The 26092-nt window shown below is 41.0% G+C and overlaps 1 protein-coding gene across 4 annotated transcripts in view; it reads left to right on the top strand.

Moving 5' to 3' along the window:
* Positions 1-26092, top strand: part of dock3 (dedicator of cytokinesis 3) — a 157251-nt gene that overhangs the window by 56859 nt on the left and 74300 nt on the right. For all 4 annotated transcript variants that reach the window (XR_014119320.1, XM_081705151.1, XM_081705152.1 and 1 more), the window contains exons 4-5: positions 1901-1956; positions 8265-8361. Coding sequence is in view for 3 of the 4 variants with exons in the window: in XM_081705151.1 (XP_081561277.1) it covers positions 1901-1956; positions 8265-8361 (153 nt within the window). In the remaining variant the exon portion in view is untranslated. The remainder of the gene's footprint in view (positions 1-1900; positions 1957-8264; positions 8362-26092) is intronic.

Raw genomic sequence — 26092 nt, 5'->3', positions numbered from 1 at the left:
TCTGAATTTCATCTGATCTCTTTTCATCAGGTGAAATCATGTCTGTAGTCCAGTGATCATTTAGCTGATTACTCATTTAAAGAAGTGCTCTTTGCCCTTGAGTTCACCTAACTGTCAGCTCAGTGTGTGAGTGTTTGTAAAAGCTGATATCGGATGTCTGTAAAGCGTCCTTGAGTCTGAGAAGAGCACTATACAAATGTAAATAATAATAATAACAATAATAATAATAATATAAAATAATTCATTGGTTCATTGGTGGAACATTATGACCTAAATTATTTGTGGTGAACGTGTTGGACAATGGTGAAGAAAACCAATACATAATCAGGGAGAAGCAGAATGCAGATGATGGAAGGAGTCGGGGCAGATAGGTGAGAGGAGGGGGCAGATAGGGGAGGAGTCTGGTCAGATGGTGGAGGTGTCTGGGCAGATAGGGGAAGAGTGGGGGCAGATGGTGCGGAGTTTTGGCAGATAGGGGAGAGGTGGGGGCAGATGGGCAAAGTGGTGGTAGATAGGAGAGGAGTGGAGGCAGACAGGGGAGGAGTCGGTGCAGATAGGGGAGGATTAGGGGCAAATAGGGGAAGAGTCGGGGCAGATAGAGAAATAAGAATAAGAAGAGATAGGGGATGGTGAAGACACCTCTCCAGTGAACTGAGAGCAACATGCAAATCCACTGTCTCTCCCAGGACAGAGAAGCGGAGATGTCACAATGTGTGCTACTATAACAATGCAGGGTGTAGTTTGTCACAGTGCTGTGCTGCGTCCTCACAATACAAAACACTCCTGCCCACACAAGCATGAGGCCAAGAGGGACCAAATATGGTGCATGTGGTCATTTGGGACAGTGTACAGTTCCACCGTTCACCACATGTCCGTGAATGGTTAGAAACCCAGCTGCATTTTGAGGTAATTCTACTCACCCTTTCTAAACCCCATTGGAGTTCTATTTATCCTGGAGGTGGAGAGTGTATAATGGCAATCCATATGAAAGGGAAACCCTTTTGTATACCACGGAGGAAGCATGTGATGGTATAACAGCAGAGGCATGCCAGGGTTGGATTCGACATGCCCGTCAATTGTTTCCCTGGTGGCTTGGGAGAGAGAATCTCAACTGTGATTCAGTTAAACTCTCTGGCGTGACAGAGACCAATAAAGCATTACAATATAAAGCAGTTTCTCTGAGTTTTGTGTTCATACTAACCATCAAAGAGGTTTGTGATTTTTCAGAGTGAGTCAAACTCTTCTGGGTTGAATCTGACCATGTGTCTTTAGAAACCCTTCTCTGAATTAAAGATTTTTAGGTTTTGTTTTTTGTATGAACCTGAAGAACCTTTACTTCAGTATGTTTTCTTAAAATAACTGCAATACAAATAATGTTGGATTGAGTGCATAATTTATCTACTCATTGATTACCATGCTTGCATAGGTTTGAGAAAAATCAACAAATCTAAAATTATTAAGGGAAATGTAAGCAATATTTCAGTTTACAGTGAGATTGAAAAATTTTGTAGGGTTGGCATTGTGTACTAATTGTTGTTTTTAGAACAGGTACATTTGTTGTGAGAAATCTTTTCCGTAAGTTGAGAAAGACTGTAACAAATACTTGGTGAGGGCTGAGAAATTTTAGTTGTAGTCTAGTTTCGGTGTTCTAGTACCTGTCCCTACATTATGCCTACATTGACCAAGCTAGCACAATGTAAAGACACGATGTAAAGACACAATGTGTGTGATGTTTCAATTGGAGTGAAGGGTGAGGTTTTCACAGGGACACATCTGCTGTGGTTAGAAGTTTCACTATGTGCTTGCATTCACTTTATCCTCCTCTACTAAACGGCAGGGCTGATTTAATGGCATCATTTACAAAGGCAGAAGGCTAAGCCCCTCTTTTTTGTTCTTATAGGGGATCTTCCCGGCCAGCTATGTCTACCTGAGGAAGGCCATCATCACAAATAGAGGGTGAGTACCCCATTATTGATTTACAGCAAGCTGCTCGCTTGATGGGTTAACCAGTGGACAGGAGGGAGGAGAGTGAGACAGATGGTGAGATACCAAGGGTGAGAGTCATTGTGGGATTACCATGTTTACTCATTTTTCTCTTTTACATTGCTCCTTCTCCTCTCTCTGCTTCTCTCCCCTCTCCACCTCGAGGACACCACTTTATGGCTCACTGATTAGGATAAAAACTTTTGGAACTGTTTGTGCTTTTTGAGATTGTTTAAGTTTTGCCAAATTCTGGAACTGGGTCTGGAACTGGGTCTGACTGTTACTTACACAGATTGATGTCAGGGATCAGTCTGGTGCAGATTTGATGGTATACCTGATATAAAGATGTTCTATCAGCAGTGCAGGGGTATTTAAATACGTTATGTAAAAAGTATTCAGTTGTTGAGGAATTCTTTTAAAGTATATTTTACAAGTACGTTGATCATCCATGTTGAATATGCAAAACAAAGTTATCACCCTGATTATGATAATTTAGTCAAGTATTAGCTCATGGGTAGCAAGTTCTATACCTCATTCCTAATCTGTCTTCTTTCCTGTAAATATACTAATCATAGTATATTCTGCAGAATTAATTCAGCTTGGCTGCCCTTTTTTATATCCATAAAATAGATTTACACTGAAATGGAACCACTTGAATATATATTGATAAATGTCTTTTAATATTCTTAATATTATTACATTTTTGGAATCAGTGCTTTTTAAGTAAGCAAATGTGTGTTTTCAAGCACCGTGCAGCATCCACCCAGCCATCCATTCATTCTGACATCCACCCAGTAAATGTTGTGTATAATTTATACTTGTCTTCTCATTTTGTTTGTTTTGATGGCATATTAGAGAAATACTTCTGAATGATGTTAACATCATTGGTAAGAGTAGGATTAGTTTTCACTAATGAAATATACACATATATATTAAAAAATCATAAATTGTCCCTCCATACTATATACATTTAAAAAATGAGGGAAAAGAAATTTAATTCAGGGTTTCATTAAACATAATTTTGAAGACCTCTACATCTGAAGCCCCATATTACAACACTGCATCTATCAAATAGGGATACCTCATTTATGTGACTAAGGAGCCAAGTAACTAGAACTGATAATCCTTTACTTTTGTATGGGTTTTTTAGAACAAATGCAAACCACTAAAACTATGGAATAGCACACACTAATGTAGTGTTATTAATGTCAAATCTATAAACAATGGTGACGAGAGCTGTGGAAATGACCAATGGAAAGCCATTATTGGTTAGCCATTCTAAGATATGAACCTTTCGCCCCTAGTATTTGTGTATTCCCAATCATGACAAGCGCAGTCCATGATGTAATTTCCAGCAGTTCCAGATGAGGTTCTTGCCTCATCAGGTTTCTATGGTCATTTCATTTCCAGGTAGAAAATAGTTACCTAATATAAGAAATGCACCAATTCCATTTCAGGAGAACTATTGTCACAAACTCACATGATGTCAACAGGTAGACAGATTCAGGCCAAATTGATTGAATTCCTCCCAACCCTTTGCCATTTAGGAATAGTACAATAGATAGCACTTCTTTACAAGGTACTGTTGTCCCAGTTTTTGACTACTTTTAATCTGATACTCAGTTGGGGAGAGGGTAGTTGTGAGCATGTCAACATTTCTGGTCTAACTACTGGTATGTTTTTTGTGCCAGTTAAACACTCATGTATTTTATCCTCAAAAAGTACATATACATTTACACACTGCCTTATTAGAACCACATACCTCTTAGATGTCCTTTATAGATGTACATTTTGAGTTAGTTACTGTAGCCCATACATGCCCAGTTACAATGAGACTGTAGTCTATATATGCCTGGTTACAGTTATAGCATTAGTTTCTGGTGCATTGGCCTTTCACCAGCAGTCAGTTTCTGACTTATGTCTTACTGTTGGCAGGACGTGTTTGGGTGAGGGCCCACTCTAAACACAGCAGTGACTTAGTCACTTAGCACCTAATAAAGGTACAATATAGGTGTTCTTAACAAAAGTGGTCAGTGACTGTATATGGCCTTTTTTTCCAGACATGTGTGCAGTAATATTCCGGATCTGCTATGCATTTTATCGTTTGACTTGTTAAACAGAATGAGAAGACAGAACTGTGATGGAATGAGTTTCACTGCTATGGCACCGTGAGGCACTGTTCACTTGCAGTGCGCAGTGTGACTACATGTGCTGACTGATAAGGGCAGTATACCTGTCTTCATGCCTATCAACTGGCGCACATCGAAAACTAATACGTATTAAACCAGGCAAGAGTTCTTTTCATTGCACTTCAGCAAGGCACTTAGGATACAATATTCAAGTTGGAATAAGATGCTCGCACACACACATGTGTGTGTGTGTGTGTGTGTGTGTGTGTGTTTGTGTGTGTGTGTGCGTGCGTGCATGTGCGTATGTATGCATGTGTTTGTATTCATGTGTGTTCATGTTTGCATGTGTGTGTGCCTATATCTGTGAGTGTGTGAAGGGAGGAGATCCTCCAGGTTAGAACTCTGATCATACCACAATGAAGAACACAAGGAACACCAGTCAGAAACAGAGAGGAGCAGGTCCTTGACCGTGTGCTTAAGCTTTTGACATCTTACCCTTTCTCAGAGGAGCACGTAACACTGAACAGTACTCACAGTCTGGTTCAAGTGGAAGGTGAGGTGCATGACAACTCTTTGTCACAGGTTCCTTTCTTCCTCTCTTTGTCCAGCAGCCTATTTTAAGAATTCGAGATAAGGAAAACAAATGTGAATGGGACAGCTTTTGTGGCTACCTCAAGGGACGAGCGTGCTGGGCTATCAGGCAGACACAGATTCTCCTCTATTACTGACTGGGCAATTTTAAAACCTTCTTGAGTCATTTACCGTTTTTGATATATAAAGTGAGGGTAAATAAAGTGAGATTTTTGTAGTGCCTTCCAGACCCATCTTTCCTTAACTTAAGCCTCTGGCATGAAAGACAGAAAACCCCTTGCAAGGACTGCTAGTTAGCTAGCATGGGCAAGATACCTTTATGTAAATTGTATCATGCTAAGTTGTCTCCATGGGCTTCCATTCATGATTCATTCATCTACTACATTAGCTTTTTGGGGGGACCAATTCCCTCAGTTCATATCCTAGCAATGATAATGCAAATATTATACCTATAATAGATGTGAATGAATATAATCATGCAATAGACATCCAGAAGAGACCTGAGAGGGATTATCAACATTTGCTGGATCTCAGAAGGGAATGTTAACACTTAGCATTTATACTTTAAAGGGGAAAAGGCCATGATTGCGCTCTTGTATCCCACCAAAGGTGACACAGAGTTGACATACTGTCACATGACAGCAACAAACTTTACCCACCTTTACCCAGTGGTATGGCTAGGTGGTACAAGTTTAACATAAAGACAGACATGCCAGTTGATTTATTTAGATTGGTTTAGTCTGATATTCATCTCACAGTCAGCATGGGTCTAGGAGGGAACACAGAACTGGGATGAGATACGCTATTTAATTGCCCCCCCCCCCCCCCCCTCAATAAAAGCCACCCCATACCGCCAATAAAAATGTTTTTGTTTTTGTTTTTTTTAATAGACATGTAACGTGACATAAAAACTCAGACGCTCACGGATTAAGTTCAGCGATATGGATTTACTGATAAAAGGGCAGATCAAAATGTAAACAGTAGACAGGCAAAAGTCAAAACCAGTACAAAGCAGGCAAAAACAACACAGGAGGATCCACAGAGAAAGCAGGGACAAGCGAATTTCAAAAGGCAGAAAAAAAGTTGGAGTAATTAAAGGGTAAGACCCACCAGACAAAATCCATAGAACAGGCACAGTCAAGTACACAAAGCAGTCGACAGATAATGCTCAGTATGCATACGGAATAATAGGCAAAGAGGAAGTGGCCTGAACAGGCTTATATACACATACAGTAGGTTAAACTAGAAACAGGAAAAACTGATCAATACTCTGGAAATGTTGATCTCTGGTGATTTCCTCAGGCATGTCAGGGATGTCAAGTCCTGAGCAGCAGGGCTAAAGGGCTGCATGACAGGTCAAATATACACTGACATTCCAAAAGTCATGGGACAGGAACTAGTATTGTGTAGTACCCTCTAGGCCAGAGAAGTGCAGCAACTTGAAGTGGCATCAATTCCACAAGTGGAAGGAAGACATCTGGAGGGATGTTGAGCCATACCTCCTGGATAGCCATGCACAGCACCATAGTATTTGTAAGTGCAGGATGTCGGGTGCGAATGGACCTCTCCACCACATCCCATAAGTGCTCAATTGGGCTCATGTCAGGTGAACATGCAGGCCACACCATTCCCATATCCCATGGAAGCTAAAGAATGCTGTACTGACCTGTGGCATATGTGTATGGGGCTTCTTGCGTTGTATATGGCTGTGATTTCTTCTAGAGTCGCTTGTCTGTTCACATGGATAATTCTAGCCAGACACCGCCGGCCACAATCATTAAGCACCCGTGGGCAGCCACTGTGCTGTCCACTGTGGGTGGTAATGCCTTCTATGACATATTTCTAGGTACACACATGACACTGTGACTTGAGGGAAGTTAAATGCCTGCACAACTTCAGAAATGGAATGTCCCATCTGTCTGGCATCCACTGTCATGCCTTGTTCAAACTCTGATAATTCATATTGTCATGAGCATGCTGGCCAGTGTTCAGCCTCACTCATAAGATAACACCTCACAACCTATACAAGTATGGCCATTCCAAAGCCATCCCCTAAGGGCACTTCATAATCAATTTACATAGCCCATATGATACATTGATCCAAGCTCTCTTACACTCATATATATATTCTCTTCTCCCATTGGCTTTTAAAGGGAAAGCAATGCAGGAAGAAGATTAGCCACATCACAAGCACCTGCAACACTTATTATGCCAGTTGCCCTGGAAACACAATAGGCACGATGCTTACGTTTCTTGCATATAACACTATGTTTGTGTGTCTGTTTAGAGATATCAGTATTGCTTTAAAAGTGGTCTGCTATCCAAAGATCTGATAGTGGTCTAGTGGACAGACACCGACAAGTAATGAGTGGGATTTAGGGTAGTAATCAAGACATGTGTACTTAATAAAGTTGGTGGCGATATATAGATTCACCCCATGTCAGATCCCCTCATATTGTGCCAATATGTCCAATAATACACATTCTTTCATTTATTACTCTGCAAAGCCTGTTCAATTCTGGAAAATAAATTCCATTAACATGGTCATTTGCAAACTCAGGGCGTTAGCTAGGAAGCTGTGAATTCCAGTTTTCCTTGTTAGAGAAAAATCTGCCAGATGCAGAAGAATCCCTCCAAAGTCTAATTAGCTGTTGCTCTTGTATGCTTCCACTGTGGAAACATGCAGAGGAGACAGGCCTGATAACATCAATCAGTCTGCATAGTGCGATCTGAAATAGAAGGACAAAAGAAGAATTTAAAGGACTGACAGTGAAAAAACTGGAGGGAGAGATAAATGTAGAAGAGGACGAAAGAGACAGCAAGAATGATAATCCCTTTTAAAACAAGAACTGGTAAAATAATTAGTGTATTAGTGTACTTACTATGAGTGAAACCTATAGTGGAATAATATTCCTTTTTAAATAAAATAACAGTTCAGATAATCTGGACAAGTCGAACAGGTCTGTGTAATCTGCATGATTGCTAAATGGGTATGTGTAATGTACATGCATACAAATCAGGTCTATGTAATGTGTACACTTACAAGTTGGGTCTGTTTTTAATGTGCAGGGATGTATTTGCAATGGTTGCAGGAGCCATGCAGCTTTTTATGACGGCGGTATTGCACATCCTCAGGCTGTACTGTATTGCTGTGACAGGCTTGGTTAGGCTAAATCATGTGCTTGGTTAGTCTGTAAATAAAGCAACTCAATACAGACTAGAGTAGTGTGCTCACACACTGAGAATGGGAGTGAAATCTGGTTACAGTTTTAGAAAATGCAGTTTAAAGTTGCAGTTGTTTAGATGGTGAGTTTGCATTTTTAACCAAGTGTACTTCACTCTCTTTGATTTAATGCTCTCTCTTTCTGCCTTTCAACAACAAATACGGATGGATTTGGGGAGGCTATACAACTACATACCAGTCTCCACATACCAAACTCAATACACCAGAGAAGTCTTAGTGCTAACCTCTTTTGTGTGTGTGTGTGTGTGTGTGTGTGTGTGTGTGTGTGTGTGTGTGTGTGTGTGTGTGTGTGTGTGTGTGTGTGTGCGTGTGAACAGGCAGTATGAAACAGTGATGCCCCTTGAAGACCCCATTGTAACTGAGGTCACCTCCACTCTGCAGGAATGGGCTGTGCTCTGGAAGCAGCTCTATGTGGTGAGTAGTAACAGCGTCCATCTTGGCTCAGGCCTGAGCACAGCTGCACCTGCCACTCCACCAACCTTCCCTCTGCCCCCATTGCAATGTACATAACTCAAAAGTGGCTGGATTGATGTGCTGTTCTGCTGTTGTAGGATTTAATCAAAAGGACAGTGCTGTCTGTCCACAAATTGAATTTGTCTGTTGTTTGTATCGGATGAAATATACTTTGGCTCAGAAAATGGAGTCCCGCACTGTGATTTCCATGCCATTACTTTTTCAGCTTTAACTCAATGAAGATTTCACATTTTTGCCATTTTTTTCAAGTAATTTCTTATTAATCAAAGCCAAGCTAAAGTGTTCTACTCTTAAAGATAATTTCTCAGGGAGCCTAATTACAAAACACACCCTAGAAGCGAATTGTTCTAAGTCAGTGAAAAGACAATTTTGGATAATTATCAGTCAGGAAAAAGCATTTTGTGTGAGGCGTGATTACCATGCTCCGTGCACAGTAGAAAGCGTATGAGCTCTGACAGTGTGCTTTATGTAAGCCCCAGCATTACCAAGCACTAATGTAAGTGATGACAATAACAATGACTCTCTCTCTGCCTGAGTCAGCCTCCCTGTGCCTCTGCGTCCCTCCCAAACTCTATCTCTCTCATCCCTCTCTCTTATCCCTCTTTCTCTTTCTTAGTCTCTCATCCCAGTTAACCCCCCCCACTCCTCTCCCTCTCTCTCTTATCTCTTTCTCTCTATCTGTCTATCTCTCTCCTCTCTCTCTTCCCACCCAACTTGCTTTGTTTTCACCTCGGGACATTTTCACCCACGTGCTGTAACCGCCTCTGCACGGCTGAGGGTTTAACGGTGTTAATTTATTCGGCCATAGCTGTGTGTCATTCCGGCACTCCCGTGCACGTTATCGACTCCCCTGAAAGACGTGAGTCAGCACACACTGGTCTCAGAAGGGACATGGGCAGCACGAATATGCCCCCCCTCCCCCATGCAAGAATCACTGCACCATTCTCTTCACCCTTCTCATGGGCTGGTACCAGCCATTTTTACAATGAAAAGACTCTTTGTTTCACTCTGGACTTGGTAAATGGCATTGCCAGTTCACAGCTTGATGCTGTACGTGGTCCCTACATGGACGTGACAGCTCCGCTTTCAATTTTAGATGGGTTTTCAAGCCAGAGTTGAACCATCACAGTTGCAGGACAAATGCAAAACTTGTCTGCTGTCAACAACCAAGCGCTGCTTGTAGAACGATCAAACACAGTTGATCGAGTGACTCAAATTTACTTCCTTTCACATTTTTTGTTTGTTTGTTTAACATAAGGAGCGATAATAAGCTTCCTCAAGATTTGCAGGCTCTTAACGCAGTGAAAAGGAAACCAAATCTAATTTGGATGCCAGCTGAAATAAAGATGACTAATTCAGAATGATTTGGGTTGCGTAACACAGCAAACATAACGTATGAACGGCTGCATCCAGACGTCAGTGGTGAATCTCTGTCTCCACGCTGTGGGCATGATGACATGAAACAAGTGTGGACCAGAACTAGGACCACCACCTCTGGTTCCCTCACATCTCAGAGCTATTCATCCCTTTTCTGGCACTGGGCCTGAGGACACCCCTCTCAGACGTGTGTTGCACACAATGGATTTGGTTCATTTATGTGTGGTGTTTTACAAATGTGCTTACTGACACAAGTTGAGAAGGATGTAACTGACTCATCTGTAATGGACTGAAAGTGTGGAGGGAAAACTTAAAAGGAACACGGTCTGTGGAGTCAGAGATCGGGACACCATTTTGTGTCACGACAGGACCTCCTGCGAAGCCTCTCACAAACTTAATGAAGGAATTCTCTTTCTGATTCCATTAAAATAAAAGCCTGTGACTTTAAATAGCATAAGCAATTTGACTAATTTGCACACATTTATGATTAATAGTGGGTCCTTCTTTGCTTCATTGTATTAAAAAAATACCTTCAGGATTATCTTTGCCTACCAAAGCCTCATAGCATTCAAATGATATATAAACACATCTGACTTGAATCTTTAAAAAGCTATTGTGAACTGGAAACACAGGCATGAATGTCTTTTTGTACATCATGTCTTTTTAAAAGATATTCCATCCAGCCTGATTTCCTTTTTTCTTTTTTTCTTTTTTAAAGCTATAAAAATGATGAGATAGCAGACAGAGCTATAGTAGACAGGGCTATTAATAACTACCTGGCCTTTGATATCGATAAGTTAGGGTATAGCCTTGTGTCTCATAATAATACTTCCCTGTGGTTTTGAACTCAGTCATGTGATGCCAAAGTCTGGCCCAGCTGGGAGTCGTACTTCCAGTTTATTGCATCTGCAGCATGCTGGTTCTGGAATTGGGAATGGCTGACCACACCTTCCCACCCCGGGCAGTACTTATGCTCACGGATGTAAGACAGAGGTCAAGGAGAGGCAACAGAGAAACCTTTGATTGGTCCTGAGCTCTGTTTATTAGACAGTCTTAGTTAGAATGAGACAAATGAAAGAAACTGTAGAACAGAGGTGGTGGAAGCACAAAGGGACTTGGCTCATATGTTATACATGCATATTTCAATTGTTTGGGATGGTTTGACTTGTTTCCATGTCTAAGCTTCTGTAGGCTGTTTAGATTTGCATAAACAGTGCCTTGTGAATGCCTGGGGGTCCTTTTGGCATCATAATCAGAATGTAGCCTCTGAGGCGGGCAATTTCATCTCAGTCCCATCATAGGGTAAGGCTCTATATGTCTAAAATACTCTATGTTATGGGGACCTTTTGGATATATATATATACATATATATATATATATATATATATATATATATATATATATATATATATATATATATATATATATATATATATATATATATATACATTAAAGGAGCAAAACAGCATTCATGTCTTTTTTAAAATTTGGATAATATTGGCTTATATGGCAGGATTGCAAGAAAATGGGTAAAACTGAGAAATTGTCAAATCCTACCTTGAACTTTCTGCACAGCAAGAGAGCTCTTGGTAGCATGAACTCTACTTGCATGACCCAGTTCATAAGAAAAGGCAGGAATAGTGACTTTTCCAAGACTTCATTCTTATGGAGTCTATTACTTCTATTTACTGAATGAGGTCACAATAAATTTGGAAGACATGAAAGAAGGTTCTTAATTAAGAATGGACTAGACGAGATGAGACAAATTGTTTCTTTAACATAACTCTCCAGCGCTGAATACTGGAACCCTGTGCAGCCGTACTGAGCAGAGGGGTGGAGACAATGCTCTGGTTCTGCAATTGGTATGCCTAGCATATCCTGGATCATGCCAGTCATCAATATTCTTAGGATAGTTAAAGGAACAATAATTCTTTTTTATCAGCAAAAAGTAGCAAACAATATTTATGAGGGTGATTTATTATTTTTGCATTTTTTCTATTAAGTGTAGCTCACATGAGATGAAGATTCAAATTGCTTTGCAGTCCTCAAATGAAACAACGGGGTCCCCCACATGGAGGCGGCCATGTTTAAAATAAATTTTGTACACAATCTCGGAAACATCCAGGCCACTAGGTGTCATTATAATGCCTCTTTCATAATGTGAAGAAGAATCATTTGAAAAACGTCTTATTGCTCCTTTAAGGTACATTTCTGTAGTGACCACACTATCACAGCAACATCCTATCCACTAGAGGGCAATAGCTTGCCTCTGCTGACCTGTTGGGACGGTTTAAATGAAAGAAAAGGTGTTGAGAGAAGTTTTGGAATAGTGGATGATGGTTGGCATGAAAAGCTGCCACCTCCTTGATTGTCTTGTTTCACATTGTCTCTTGTTTTTAGGGTGTTTGGCTGGAGATTTTGTAAAACCCTAAACCCTAAACACTGCTGTGGCATCTTGGTCTCCTTATCCTTGTGTTTTTGCACAGAGCAAGGTTTGGGTCTCCAGATAGTTAGCCTAGAACAAGCAGAACCTTTGACTCTGTGGAGGGTAACTGGCATTGTAAGTAGGCTGCTGGCATAACTTTATTATAAACGGAATGTGAGCAGAACGCCAGCAGATGCAGGAGGGAGCACTTCCACTTTTTCTTTTTGGTTGGGCGGTGACTGCTGCCCAGCAATTCAGGAATTTACTGCCTGACCTGAAAACTGGAGCTTGTCTGCTGGCAACTTGAGAGGACTGAGGCAAATCAGGCATAGAGCAAACATGAACACATCATTTAATATAAAAACCCTGAACAACAGTGCAGCTTGCCCCATATAACTGCAAAGATGCTGAATACATCATAATGCATTGTATAAAAAAATGTACTTAATTCTGATGTCTTTTATTCATTATGAACTCTATCTATAAAATTGAATGTATTGAGGAATATAAATAGATTTGTCTGAAGAGTTTCCTATGCACCAGAAGATGTTTCAGAAGGGTTTGCAGTTGACCTGTTGAAATGCCAGAAACGTTTGAAAACATTGCAGGAGTAGAGGAGGGAAGACATGATTGGCACCTTCATTACCCAATGACCTCAGAAGTGTGAGGAGCAGAATTAGAATGGCCCTCCATCATCATATAGCCTTATAAAACAAACTCCTCCCACTTCAGAGGAAGAGACAAAAGGGATGAGAGAGAGAGAGAGAGAGAGAGAGAGAGAGAGAAAGAGAGAGAGAGACAGGGAGCAGGTGAAGGGTACTAAAGTGTTTAGACGTCTGCATTAAAATTAAGGTTGATTTATTTCCCCTATTTCCCTAAAGCGCAATTAGGACTCACTTTCATGGTAGTGACATGGGCAGAATGTGTAATCACAGAATAATGAGCTAAAAGGGGGATGGCGTGTCGAACTGAGGAGAGCTGATGAGAGTGGAAGTGAAAAGTTGTCATGGGAGCTCACTTTCTTGTCAGCGGGTTGCAGTCCAAGTCCCACTATGGTGCAGATTTAGGCAGAAAGCGGGAAAGAGAAACAGAGAAACAGAAAAGGACAGAATAGGTGAGTTACAACAAACGTTCTATGTAGAATCCTATTTAGACATGATCACATATGAGTCCTAGTCATGACTGTGCATGGTTGTCCATGACATGTCTGGTGTCATTGGAAATGTACATTGTGTGGCCCATGTTGAGGACAGGCTAAGCCTTGAGTTTTCACTAGACTCTTCTGAACACTTTTGCTGGCCATGTACAATGGATAGAGAGTGCATTTAAAAAAAATCTTGTCACCCAAAGTTTGGGGCATGAAAAATTCCTAAATTTAATCCAGCAGCCTGTAGATGAATAAGTATTATACATTTGTGATGCATTGTAAATTAATTAGATGACTGATTTTAAATCATATTAGAGATGTATGTATTTAAACATTGATGAATATGTAGCTGAGCAGCTTTATTTTATTAATTTTTTTAGTGACTTGTGCTCTAGGAAACTGAATGCACTGTCAGGCAATGTGGGGTACTGAGGGCATTCACTGTTATATGTAGTTTATAATACAATTCAGATGCCTGAGAAATTTACAGGTTGTCTCTATTCAATAACTGCATTTTTTTTCGAAGGGTCAGAGAACTGTGAAAATGATCTCTGATAGGACTGTGTTGTTTCTTTTAGCAGGCAAGTTGACTGCACTCCTGACAAACTCAGCATTGCAACTGAGAGAAGAATCATGTAATCAAGACATTAATTCAATTGCGATATGGATTGGCGGCAGCAGTCATTTTAGGACCGGTTGTGACTGGGTTTAGTCACTTGGTCCTCAGGAATACACACTAAATTGTTGTGGGTTTAGGATCTACTTTTAGAGTTTTTAGTGCTTTTAGCGCAATAGCACAGTGGATCTTGTGATGTTCTGAGGTGACAGGCAAGTCACTCGTATGTGCAATACTCACCACTTGTTGTGATGAGTGATCTCATCGTGCAGGAGGATGAGCACATACATGTCAGAGAAGTAAAGAAGCCCTAAAGCTCTGTTGCCTCTCACCGTGGCAAGCTGCTGTTTGGCGACTCTGCCCATGCACATGGCTCCGCCCACACATGGCTGTTTCCCTTTGCCTTGCGGTATGTGGTTGTTACATAGACCTTCCAGGTACGGCAGGCCTGTTCTCATGCACTTAAAGATCTAGTCAGCAGTGGGAAATCCATGGATGTTTAGGACAAGATGTTGTTTTTTGAAATGGCCCACATGCGCAGAAAACGTCAGAGTACAGACATTTCCTGTTGTTATATGAACATGCTCAAGCATGTTCTTGCTACTTAGCTGTACATATTTATTATATTTATTTTAGTTGAACAACAGCAACGGTTGCAATAATAAGAGCAATTAAATAATGAATACTTCCTGGATGATGGGTGTGTAAGATATTAATTTGGTTTTTCACTGTGCTTACATCTTTTCACTGTCAACTGAAATAAATCCATCAAAGAAATATTGGCATTAGTTTTATTTTATGAACATAAACTGGAAAAAAATATCTTTTATAGATTGCTTTGGCTACTTTGGTGCTTACATGTCTTTTAATTAACTGTTTTTGGATTAAACCTCATTTAATCATAGTTTATGTTAGAATTCTTTTCTGATAGCTTGGATGGGTTCTAGAGGCTTGGATCTGTGGTTATTGTGTCTACTGATCCAAAGCTGCAGTTTCATCTGTACTTCTGAATAAGCACTGATGTTACTACTTCTGGCCTGCCTGTTTTACAGGAGTGAGTGTGTGTGTGTGTGTGTGTGTGTGTGTGTGTGTGTGTGTGTGTGTGTGTGTGTGTATGTATGTGTGTGTGTGTGTGTGTGTGTGTGTGTGTGTGTGTGTGTGTGTGTGTGTGTGTATGTGTGTGTGTGTGTGTGTGTGTGTGTGTGTGTGTGTGTGTGTGTGTGTGTGTGTGTGTGTGCATGTGTGTGTGCACGTGTGCATGTGTTTAAACCCACCACAGGGCATTTCCTTTGGAGGGACACTCTCCAAGGAAAGAGTCGAGTGTCATCAGTTGTTTGTTTTTTTTAACAGAGTGCCAACAAAACCCTGCTTTTTTTAAATCTCAGAACCGCTGACTGCAAGAAAACAGTTAGCCCTGGGCACACTGGATAACAAACCATCCTTAAAAAAACAAACTTACAAAGCACTGTATATTTAAGCAGTCGGTTTAAAAGGCATGATGGATTCTCTGCCCAATACAACAAAAAATCTTTCAAGTGCTCTTTGGGGTCAAGGTTTATTGACTATTAAAAAAAGAGAGAAGTAGAGAATCATACACATCTCCAAGACCCATGCACATGTTGAAAAGATGTTCACATGTAAAAGCCTTTATTTCAAGGTTATCTCCAAAAAGGAAAGACATAAGGTTCTATGGTCACATTTTAGCCCTGTGCATAGGCTTCAGCTGCATGTGTTAGACTGGGAAACCTCACTTTTCATTCATCTGGGATATTATTCCCCTTGTAACTGATTATCTAACATACAGCTAATGTTATTTCAATCACATATATTAACCAAACCATATACTATCCTCTGCCCTGGTGATAGCATTATACTGAGGCAGCAAAGAGGCTGGAGCCAGTTTCTGGACCTTTGAGTGAGTTAACTGTAATGCTTACACATGTCAGACCAGCCACAACAACACTGAATGGCAAAGAAAACCCCCAAAACTGAAAACTGTTGTAGTTGTATTTTTTAGGCCAAATTAGCATCTAAATATAAGAAGCCACTGGCAAAGCTCGGAATGAGTTTGTCTCAGAACAATTCTCTCCATCTGAATCAATTGGTGTTTATCATAAATTCAATGCAAATGGTTGTTATAAATACCTGAGTGTGAGTTTAAATACCTTTTTACACTACAGCGGAACTTGACACCACTCTATGTGCTGAGAGTGGTATAATGCTTGCCAAAATGTTTTTGATGTTGTTTTTGATGTTGATAAATGAATACTTTCTGAAAGTTCTGGAATTGATTTTTTAGCATTAATGTAAGACACATCACTCAGATTTCTTGCTGCTTCCTCCACCAAGCTGGCGTTGAACTACAAATACCACAGATGGTTGCTTTTAAGCAACGCTTTGGACAGAATATGATATGGGAGTAAATAAGTGCAGTTGGACCCAAGATATCTTACAGCCCATGCAGACGGCAGGAAAACCTGAAACCAAAGGGAAGAAGGAAAAAAAAAAGTGAAAAAAAGTCAAACATTAATTCTAGGGCTTCCCAACATTTTGTGTTTCACACATTCCACCATCATCTCCTCCTCTCCCTCCTCTGTTTCCTCCTGCTTCTCCTCCTCCTCTTCTCAGCTCCTTTGCTCCCCTCAGCACTGCTCCCACTCTGCTTAAGCAAATTTCATTTAATCACCATGGAGGCAAGTGATTGGTAAAAAATAAAAAACCCACAAAACACTAGCACACACAGTTTTGTCCTGCTCCAAAGTCCCGACCAAGTGCTGTGAATGGACATTTCCGTCTCGCGGTAAAGCTTGCCCTCCGACATGGCGTGTTGTCGGTCACCCCAGGTTGCTCCATGAGCAGTTTCGTTAAGGGAATTGATGGAACTGAACGATAATGTTTTGGCCTGCTTCACTAGCTACTTTACTAGTTCGACTGCTGTGACTATAACACATACACACACATACTCACACACACACATACTCACACACACAAATACACACACAAACATATATATATACATATATATATATATATATATATATATATATATATATATATATATATATATATATATATATATATATATGTGTGTGTGTGTGTGTGTGCGTGTGTGTGTGTAATGTATGCCTGTGAAAATGTAATCTTTCCTGAAAGGATCCCTCAATAGAAAATGTACTGTTGTGCACCCATATAAACCCATATACACACAGAGAAACACATGCACAATGCATAGCCTCTTTTTTAACATCACATGTAAAAACAACTGATATCTTTCACTTATTGAAAGTGATCATCTCCAGAGATCTGTAATATCATAATTTATATAGCATGCTTAGTAGATATTGTTCCCCAAAAAGTGTCATCACGATCGAACTTCCCTAGTGCAGAGTTTTGTGTGGAGTTCGTGAGGCATTGCATTATTCTCCTGCATTGCTCTGCAGTGCTTGTAAAGGTTGCTAAGCAACTAGTTTTTCTGTAGTCAAGTGTTAAAATATGGTGGTTCAGTGTTATGAGCCAAAAGGAGATGCCGGACGATGACTTGTTTGATTGCATCATAGTGCTGAGAGAGAGAGAGAGAGAGAGAGAGAGAGAGAGAGAGAGAGAGAGAGAGAGAGAGAGAGAGAGAGAGAGAGAGACAAAAAGAGAGTAAGTGAGAACGTCAACCATCTAGAATCTTGAATTTATAAATTATGGAATCCAACACTTTGAAAAGACCTAAACAAAATAGTTTGGGGTCAAACATGGGCAGACATGTTTGTGCTGATATGATTTGCATAAATGGTTAGCATGTTTGATCTCTTGATGTAATGTTCAAAGACTGACCCTTTATTTCACACCAATCTCCCATAATTCTTTCTTAACGCCTTTTTCCAGAAATTATATACTTTGATATAATTATGGCTTAGTGCCCTCAGGAGAATCAGAGCCTTAGCCATTATATTTGGTTAATGCATAGGTATTACAACAGAGTAGATGCCAGAAATTCAGCTGTAATTCCTGTGTCTCCTCATCAGTAGTGTAGCTGCAATTCAGTGATCAGAGAACAAAGTGATATCCATTAGAGATGAAGTGAGCGAGTGATTCAGAGACTGCCCACAGTCATGCTTCATTAGCAGAAAAAGCCACAAATCCATGGAGAAACATACAATTCACTATTTTCATATACAAATATAGTGTCTGTTTTTGGCTCTCTCTCCAGACGGCTCATACATACGATACCAATTACTTCCACCCAAGAGAGCACTGAGGAGTGTTAAAGTCATAAAAAGTGAGCTTTTCTCACTAACCTACAGAATTTTCATGTTAATGTGAATTCCAGTGGATGTAGTTGTAGGGAATGTTAAATCTTCTGCTTCTGTTCTGTAGTCTAGAAAAAACAGGACAGATGACTCACCTCCTCTGACTCATTTGCCTGGAACATTACACTCAATTACATATCGTACATGTTCCATAGTTTGATGGATATGGAATAAATCCATCTTGGCTCCTACAGTGCCTAAATTCCTGCTTACAAGTTTGGTAAAGGCTACAAGATAACCCCATCATGTTGACTGTCCCAGTATGTGAGACCATGCAACTAGAGCAGCTGGACAACTTTTGTGTCCTAGATCTCTAACCCTTTGGCTGGGAACTGGATTGGGTCACATTTATATATTGGAAGCAGCAAGAAATCTTCTTCTACGGAGTGGCTTTGAGCAATGCCAATGGCTTTTCTTTGCTATCGACCTCCAGCTGCTGATCTTAACAGAGGGTCATGCTTCCATTTCTCTCTGCTGACACCTGCTGACTTCCATTGATCCAACCCTGGTAATGTGTTGATTATTGCAGTCTCTCAGGAACTTGTGCTTCAGTGTATATGTGGAGACAGTGAGCCAGACTGAATGCACAAACACACACTGTATTTCACACTGTATTTCAAGGACCAGACCAGATATAGATCATATCAGATATAGACCAGACTCTGCAGTGATGCACTGCAGTTATCTACAAGTACAACTGATGTAACTTGCCATTTGGCAGTTTACATTTACATTTACATTTATGGCATTTAGCAGACGCCCTTATCCAGATTGACTTAAAAAAGTGCTTGGTCATTTACTCATAGAATATCCTAGTACCGTACAGTAGGGTAGAGTCCTACATACCAATGAACTAGAATGCAGGAATCAGTGCTGATACCTAGAAGTACAAAATACACAAGGTCTATCTTAAACAATGATAAGTGCAATAAACAATAAGTGTTTGTTAAACAACATAAACAATACCCTACAATAAGTACTAAATTAGTCAGTCAATATGGGAGCAGTGTCGGTTGTGCTTTAAATATTCTGGAAATAGATGGGTCTTCAGTCTGCATTTGAAGACTGCAAGGGACTCTGCTGTCCAGACAGCAAGTAGGAGTTCATTCCACCATCTTGGAGCCAGGACAGAAAACAGTCTTGATGCTTGTCGTCCATGAGTCCTGAAGGAAGGTATTTCAAGCCGAGCCGTACTTGAGGTTCCAAGTACTCGAGGTATGGATTGGGCTTTGACCATTTTGTTTTCTTTCCATCAAAGCTGTTGCTGGCTGGCCATACTGTATGTGCCAGACCTGTCGCATCTTAGGAATTCTGTTTGGTAGGGCTTGGTTTTATATGATCATATCATTATTTCTCTCTGAATGCATCATCCTAATGTTTCTGTAGTGGCTTAGGTTCCTAGCAGTCTCTCATAGAAAGCCCAATGATGGCATTTTGCACTTGGACAAACATGTCAGATGCAAACAATAGAAGTGGAAAGCCTCCCTAATGTTAGTACAGTAGCCTGTTTAAAGGAGGATAAATTGTTATTATAATGGGTCATTATGTTACACAGTGAAGTTCCTGAGAAATTGGCCAGTGGCAGGGTTTTTATGGTTTTGCTCCATATCTCCACATTAGATTAGACTTGAAAAAAGAAACATTCACTAGGAGGTTAAAGTACAAAGTAAAAAGTGTCACCATTAATTTGTGGGTATTCACATCTATATAGGTTGAATCATATAGGAAGCCCTTTTTATATGTAGCCTCCATTTCAGGAGATCATATGTAATTGGACCTTAAATTAAATGGTTGTTTAGTGCTTGTGTGCAGAACCATTGCCTACAACTAAATGACATCACCGGGCAGTTCTGTGCTGAACATCTACCAGGGATGTAAAGCAGTCTTGTTTTCAGTAAACAAAGGACATACTTAGTAGAAATCAAGGTGGGTTGACCAAAGTTTCACTTTTCACAAATTCCACTTTCCATGATGTTTCCTAGCATATAGTATGCGCAGTGACATCGGCTGAGTGTTGAGGCATTCGTTTTGATTGCAGTGCTTAGGATATTTCTATTCACTTCAAAATTCATCCGGAAGATGTTTCTGAGTGCTTCAGAATTCATCCCGAATACGGTTCTGTACACTTCACAGTTCATCCACAGGCAGTCACATCAGCTGTACAGAACTAGCGAACCAGTTCCACCTGCAACCATGCATGTCTCACAGATCCTGCGCACTTCCTTTTTCCACAGTTTCCTTTCAGGGTGGTCTTTGGCTCACCTGTTCACAAGACTTTGTCCCATAATTCTGTAGGATTTTATGAACTTTTCAGCAAATCTTACTGGGTGTTTTTGATGCTGGGGCTTACCAGTGCTCAGCAGCTTATGGTAAACCTTCTGGGACCATGCTAATGTATTCAAATCCTGGTGGTCGTTTTTGATATATGTATACTTACATCCTGCAGTGTTCTTTATCTGTTCATCAGATTTTCGTCATGACTGAAAATATTCTTTGGTCATCCGCTTATGTGGTCTTCACTGGTCTGCCAGGTCATTTGCTATTGCTAAACTTTCTACTGTGTTTTTTCATCTCAGTAATGAACTAGGAGCATCGTAGCACAGAAATCATTACATAGTAGGGGGCACATCACATTTAATGCTCTCTCTCTCTGTCTCTAAATTAAGGAGATCTTAATATGACTATGCTTTTGGGAAATGAAACCCCCATGACTTTGCCACTTTTAAGGGTTTTTTCACATTTTGCTGTCTCAGATTGATCCATTGTAATTATTCATCTCCAGAATGGTTTGCTGTATTGGCACCGATATTGTCCTTGCATGAAGAAACAGCAGCATCAGAAGCCAGATGCACATGCCAGGTTAATCAGCTCCAGATCTTTTGTTAGTTCTCCTTGCTTAATAATGTCATGACACCAAGCTGACCAAAAAACAATGCACATTCAGAAGTACAGCACCTTTCAAACAGTTTGTTTCCTGAAAGAACTCACTGCTATTACAAGGCAGACTGAACTCATCTTTTGCAATGGACATCCGTTGCAGCCTATAGGATAGTTTCACACTTTTTTCATCTGACACACTGAACATTGGACAATTTGCCAATCAAAATTTCTGAAACTAATGCATCCAGTTTTACTTGATTTCATGCTGCATTTACATTTAGGCAGTTATGTGAAATGTTCTGCACTCATATATCATATATAAATATACCTTTCTGCCATATGCGTATGCACACCTAAGTGTCACTTCGCTGTTCTGTGCCTTTAAAATCACCTCATCTACTCGCTAGTAAGTGAATGAGCACTTGTTGTGTTTACCACTGTAATATCCGTTCCTGCCTGTGAGGACTAATTATGGGGAGGACGGGGACAGCATGGCACAGCTAGTGTGACTGGCAGCCACTCGGACCAATGGCAGCCTTCTCTGGCTCTGTGCTTTTTCGCAAGACGGTGAGGGAGGGAGCGGGTGTGTGGGCTGCTCAGAGCTTCATGCAGTGTTAGTTAGGTAACTGTAATACATAGAATATGTGTGTGTGTGTGTGTGTGTGTGTGTGAGAAAGGAGGGGAGTTAAAAAAGAGAAAGGGAGTTTGGGGAAGGAAGGGAGAGAAAAGAGCACACAGGAGAGGGAGAAGCAGCATGATGAATGAGCAGAGTGTAAAGAGTTTATGATAAATGAGAGTGTCAGATTATTAATACGTGCTACACACCTTAATAGCTCTGCTTTGGAATCCTTACGTTCCTGCTTCCTGTGGGTGGCTGTGTGTGTGTGTGTGTGTGTGTGTGATTGTGTGCGTGCATGTGTGTGTGTGTCTGAGGAAGAGAGAGAGCATGTGCGTTATAACGCAAAAGGGAGACCAGTTGCAGAGGAAAGGAGCCTGGGCTATTTGACAGGCTATTATTTGCTACTCACATCAGGCTAGCAGCTCATGTTTACATCTTCCTCGCTGGGGCCGAGGGAAAGAGCGAGAGGAGACGCTTGCCTCTGTGGTGGTAAGTGATCGCTTTTTCTCTCTTCAGAATCACATGAAAATCTGAACGCTTTTGTCTGAGGTGGTTTTCATGCTGTCGCAAAAGGCCTGCTGGTCAGTTTATTTTCAAACAGCGTGTTGATCTTGGGGTTGTAGTTTTTCTTCTTGTTCAGGGCCTCAGATCACGTCAGGGTTGTGACCTTAACATGTGCTAATGACAAACGAATATTTTTTCGGATGTCGCCTGGGTGACTGTTCGGCGCGTCCTATGGTAATCGTTTCAGACATTTCTCACGTTTCTCTGTGGTAACTCTGTGGCGATCATCGGCGGAGTGGGTGCTCTTTTTTCAATAACAACTCCTTGTTCTTTTGAAAGAGAATGCGCATCAATTTATAGACTGGAAGAAGAAGCTTGCAAGTTTCTGTTTGTCGAACCAAACGGTAAACTCTTCTGGCACTAAAAGTATGACACTCAATGCTCTGTGGCACTGAAAGCAGAAACAACTTCTGAAGACCAGTGTCCATAGGATGCTGACCGAGGGGCTGTAATGTGTTTGTGGGAATCTGAGGATGGGATGGATGATTCACCTCAGGCTGAGCAAGGCTGTCTGCTGCAGAATCCGACACCTCGTCTCCAACACCTCACCAGCTTAGTCAGACCTCAGTGCTGCTGTTTATTGGATTGGGTCATTTTCGATTCCTCATATTACCGCTCTGTGGTACGACACAGTCTATCTGCAATTAGCCCTGACAATAATGACTGTAAGAGACAGTGTAAATGAGATGGGAATGGATCAGAGTTTGTCCTGGACAACACATTTTCACTGAGCTGTATTCTTTGATGTAGTGAAGTGTAATGGAAAATAACATGAGCCTCTATTTATTGTCAAGTTCATCTCAACAACTGGTAAGCTCCAACCCAGCTATCTGTTTGTGGAGAGTACTTTTGCGATTATTTTTTGCAATTATTCTGAACTGGAGAATAACCATAACGCTTCTCTTTCTTCACCATATGTTCTGTACTGCTCAGCCAGCATGCAAACACACACACACACTCACACAAACACACACGCTCACATGCTGAGTGGACAGTCCTTCCAGGCAGCACAGAACTCACGCTTGGGTGTGATTGCGTGCTGCCACCAAAGGTCATGCCAGGTCAGGAGAGGATTGAGGGCAGCTAATTCACACACATTCACACATATACACACATACACAAACACCAGTTACCTGTCTAGATTACAAAACAATGGCCTTGTTGACAAAAGTGATAACATTTCTCACTTTCATATGCTTATTATTTTAGAAAGTGGCTGAGTAGATTAGAGTTTTCCACCAGGACATACAGGCTACCTGGCTTCACTCCTAGTTAAGGCTTCAGGGATGGAGTGACGGCACCAAATAGCCACAGGCTTCATTATCTCTGCTATTCTGCCTGTTCCAGGACTGGGGGTGCTCCAGCATGGCAGCCCTTAGCTCAGTAGCCCTAAACTACCACTTGTTTTCACAGTAATAACAAACCTAATCCAGTGCACAGGAAGATAGAGGTCTGTATATATTCTTGCTGGTTCTGCCTTTTTGAGCAAGACTGCCCTGGACTGCTCGATTAAAAAATGTCATCGACACAAACCGTACCATTTCAAAGTGAGATTATTTCAAAACTTCAACCCACCCATTAGCACATTTCAAGCTTGGCTGTGGTGGAATCCCTGTGGACAAGAGTTTAATGAGGCTTTCAACAAAGAAGACGCCCTTCATACTTTAACCAGCTGATGTTTCATGCTAGAAAGATTATCTGACCTAAGCTTTGAAATGTGTGACCACATCAATATCCTCAGAACAGGAAGCAGACTAGCATTAAAGCTTGGGAGACTTTAAATGTCTAACAGCCCGAGTGCCGCAGGGCGAGGAGCAGGACGCACAGACTCCGTCGACATAGGCAGACGTTTATTGAAAAAGAAGGAAGACAAAGGCACTCATATAATGTAAACAATGAACACAGACACGGGCACTGACATAATGAAAACGGACCCGAATTCGTTTAACATTAACGCCGTGAACTCGAACAAGCACGTAAACTGCGAGAACATGAACAAAGGCAACGACCAACAGCGCTACACACACACAGACGAGGGTTTAAATACCCAAAGACAAAACACTAACCAGGTGCAGGTGTGTGCAGGCGTGGTTACAAATAAACAAACAAACAAGACCTCCCCACTGCACGCGGCAGGCAAAACCACGTGACTCGTGGGAGTTCCGTGACAAAATGCGGCTCTGTTCTGAGGTGTAAATAAAAACAGAGAGAATGTGGTTTAAAATGCTGAATAAAAAAATGAAGAAAGACTAGGTGCTTCCTGTGTCCTGTATTTACATGTTGTATGAGTGGACCCGGCACAAACCCACCCTTCACCGGCGGCTGACTCAGAGCTTTCTGTGCAATCGTAGTGGCGTCGTGGCCGCAGGCACTAACGCTCACCTGCACTGGCCAGTTTTTCCACCTACGGCCTCCCCTGTGCCCACACATGTATTTGAAAAAGCAAAGATAGTGGGTGGTTAAAAAATTACAGAAAAAAAGAAAGAAGAAGTTTTGGAAACACGTCCAATATTTGAGTAATGCTATCTGGAACATTTGAAGCTAGCAAAAGGTTAAGTTTCGAAATAATGGAATACTTCTCTCTGCGTTGAATTGTAAATGTGTTATGTTTACATAAAGTAAAATGAGGAAATTTGTCTCATATAGTTCCTGATAGGCTTTACATGTAGGCTGCTATGTTTCTGTGAACTTAGGTTTGTGCTATAAATATTGCTTAGAGGATTTATTTGGACTCTCTCTTGTCTTTGATTTGTCTTATGCAACTGGAGAGTGAGAGCACTCTTCATGTTTGTGTGCAGGGGAGGTCAGAGTGTGAAAACTGGCAGTGTGCATCTTTTCTTGTCCCAGGGTGGATAATCTAGCAGTCATATTGTGCAGATCTAGCCCACTGAACTAACAAAGCATTAATGGGAGATGTCTTCGTGCTATTTCTGGCCGTGAACTCAGCAGGGGCAGATGTATAGTTGTCATTTAAATGTACACCCTATTGCATCCTGATAGTTTGCAAAACAGGCAAGAGTTGTCTTCCATTGTTATATTCTGCCATGCAGGTGCAATTTTCTGTTACAGCTGATCTGAGAAGCTGTATGGCTGGTGCAAAAAGGCAGTGTATTGAGGGAAGCTTGTGCTAGCCTTGGGTGTTAATCAGTTCTAAATTACAAATATTAATGATTAATATAGCTTGGTTAAAGCTGCAGTAGGTAACCCGTATCAAAATAACTTTGTCATGTGTGCTAAACCTGTCGCTATGTCCTGAAAGTAATACATGAGACAGATAATCTGTGAGAAAATCAGGTCCTTCTGGATCCACCTATTCCTAATGTCATTTGCAAGAATCCATTGTACCCAACAACCAGTCGGAATCAGGAGGAGTGTCTGATGGAGTGTCAATCACTGCTTGTGCACACGTATGCTCTCCCTGGGTCTGCGCAATCAGTGAGCGGCTTCAGGAACTTTGCCAAAGTTGAAGGGTGAGTTGAGCTAAAAAAATTTGTCCTGTACATATACTTTTTGTCTGCAGCAAATGTATTCTGGGCAGTAGCATGCTAGCACGTCTGCTACTCCAGCACCAGCACTTCCACCAATGAGCACTCAGTAGCACTCCATAGCTGTTTTAATTGTTTGTTTTAGCTTCAGTTGCCCCATTCATTTCGTACTGGCGTAGGGGCGCCTCTAGCCTAACAAGCCCAGAAGACATCTCTACAAATTCTCTGGGTGTACTCATTCATATTTTCAATTTAGGTCC

The sequence above is a fragment of the Electrophorus electricus genome, chromosome 22 (assembly GCF_041902795.1).
Source record: "Electrophorus electricus isolate QZ-2024a chromosome 22, ASM4190279v1, whole genome shotgun sequence".
NCBI lineage: Eukaryota > Metazoa > Chordata > Actinopteri > Gymnotiformes > Gymnotidae > Electrophorus > Electrophorus electricus.
Note: the sequence above shows the minus strand (reverse complement) of the source record. Positions and strands in the feature narration are given on the sequence as shown.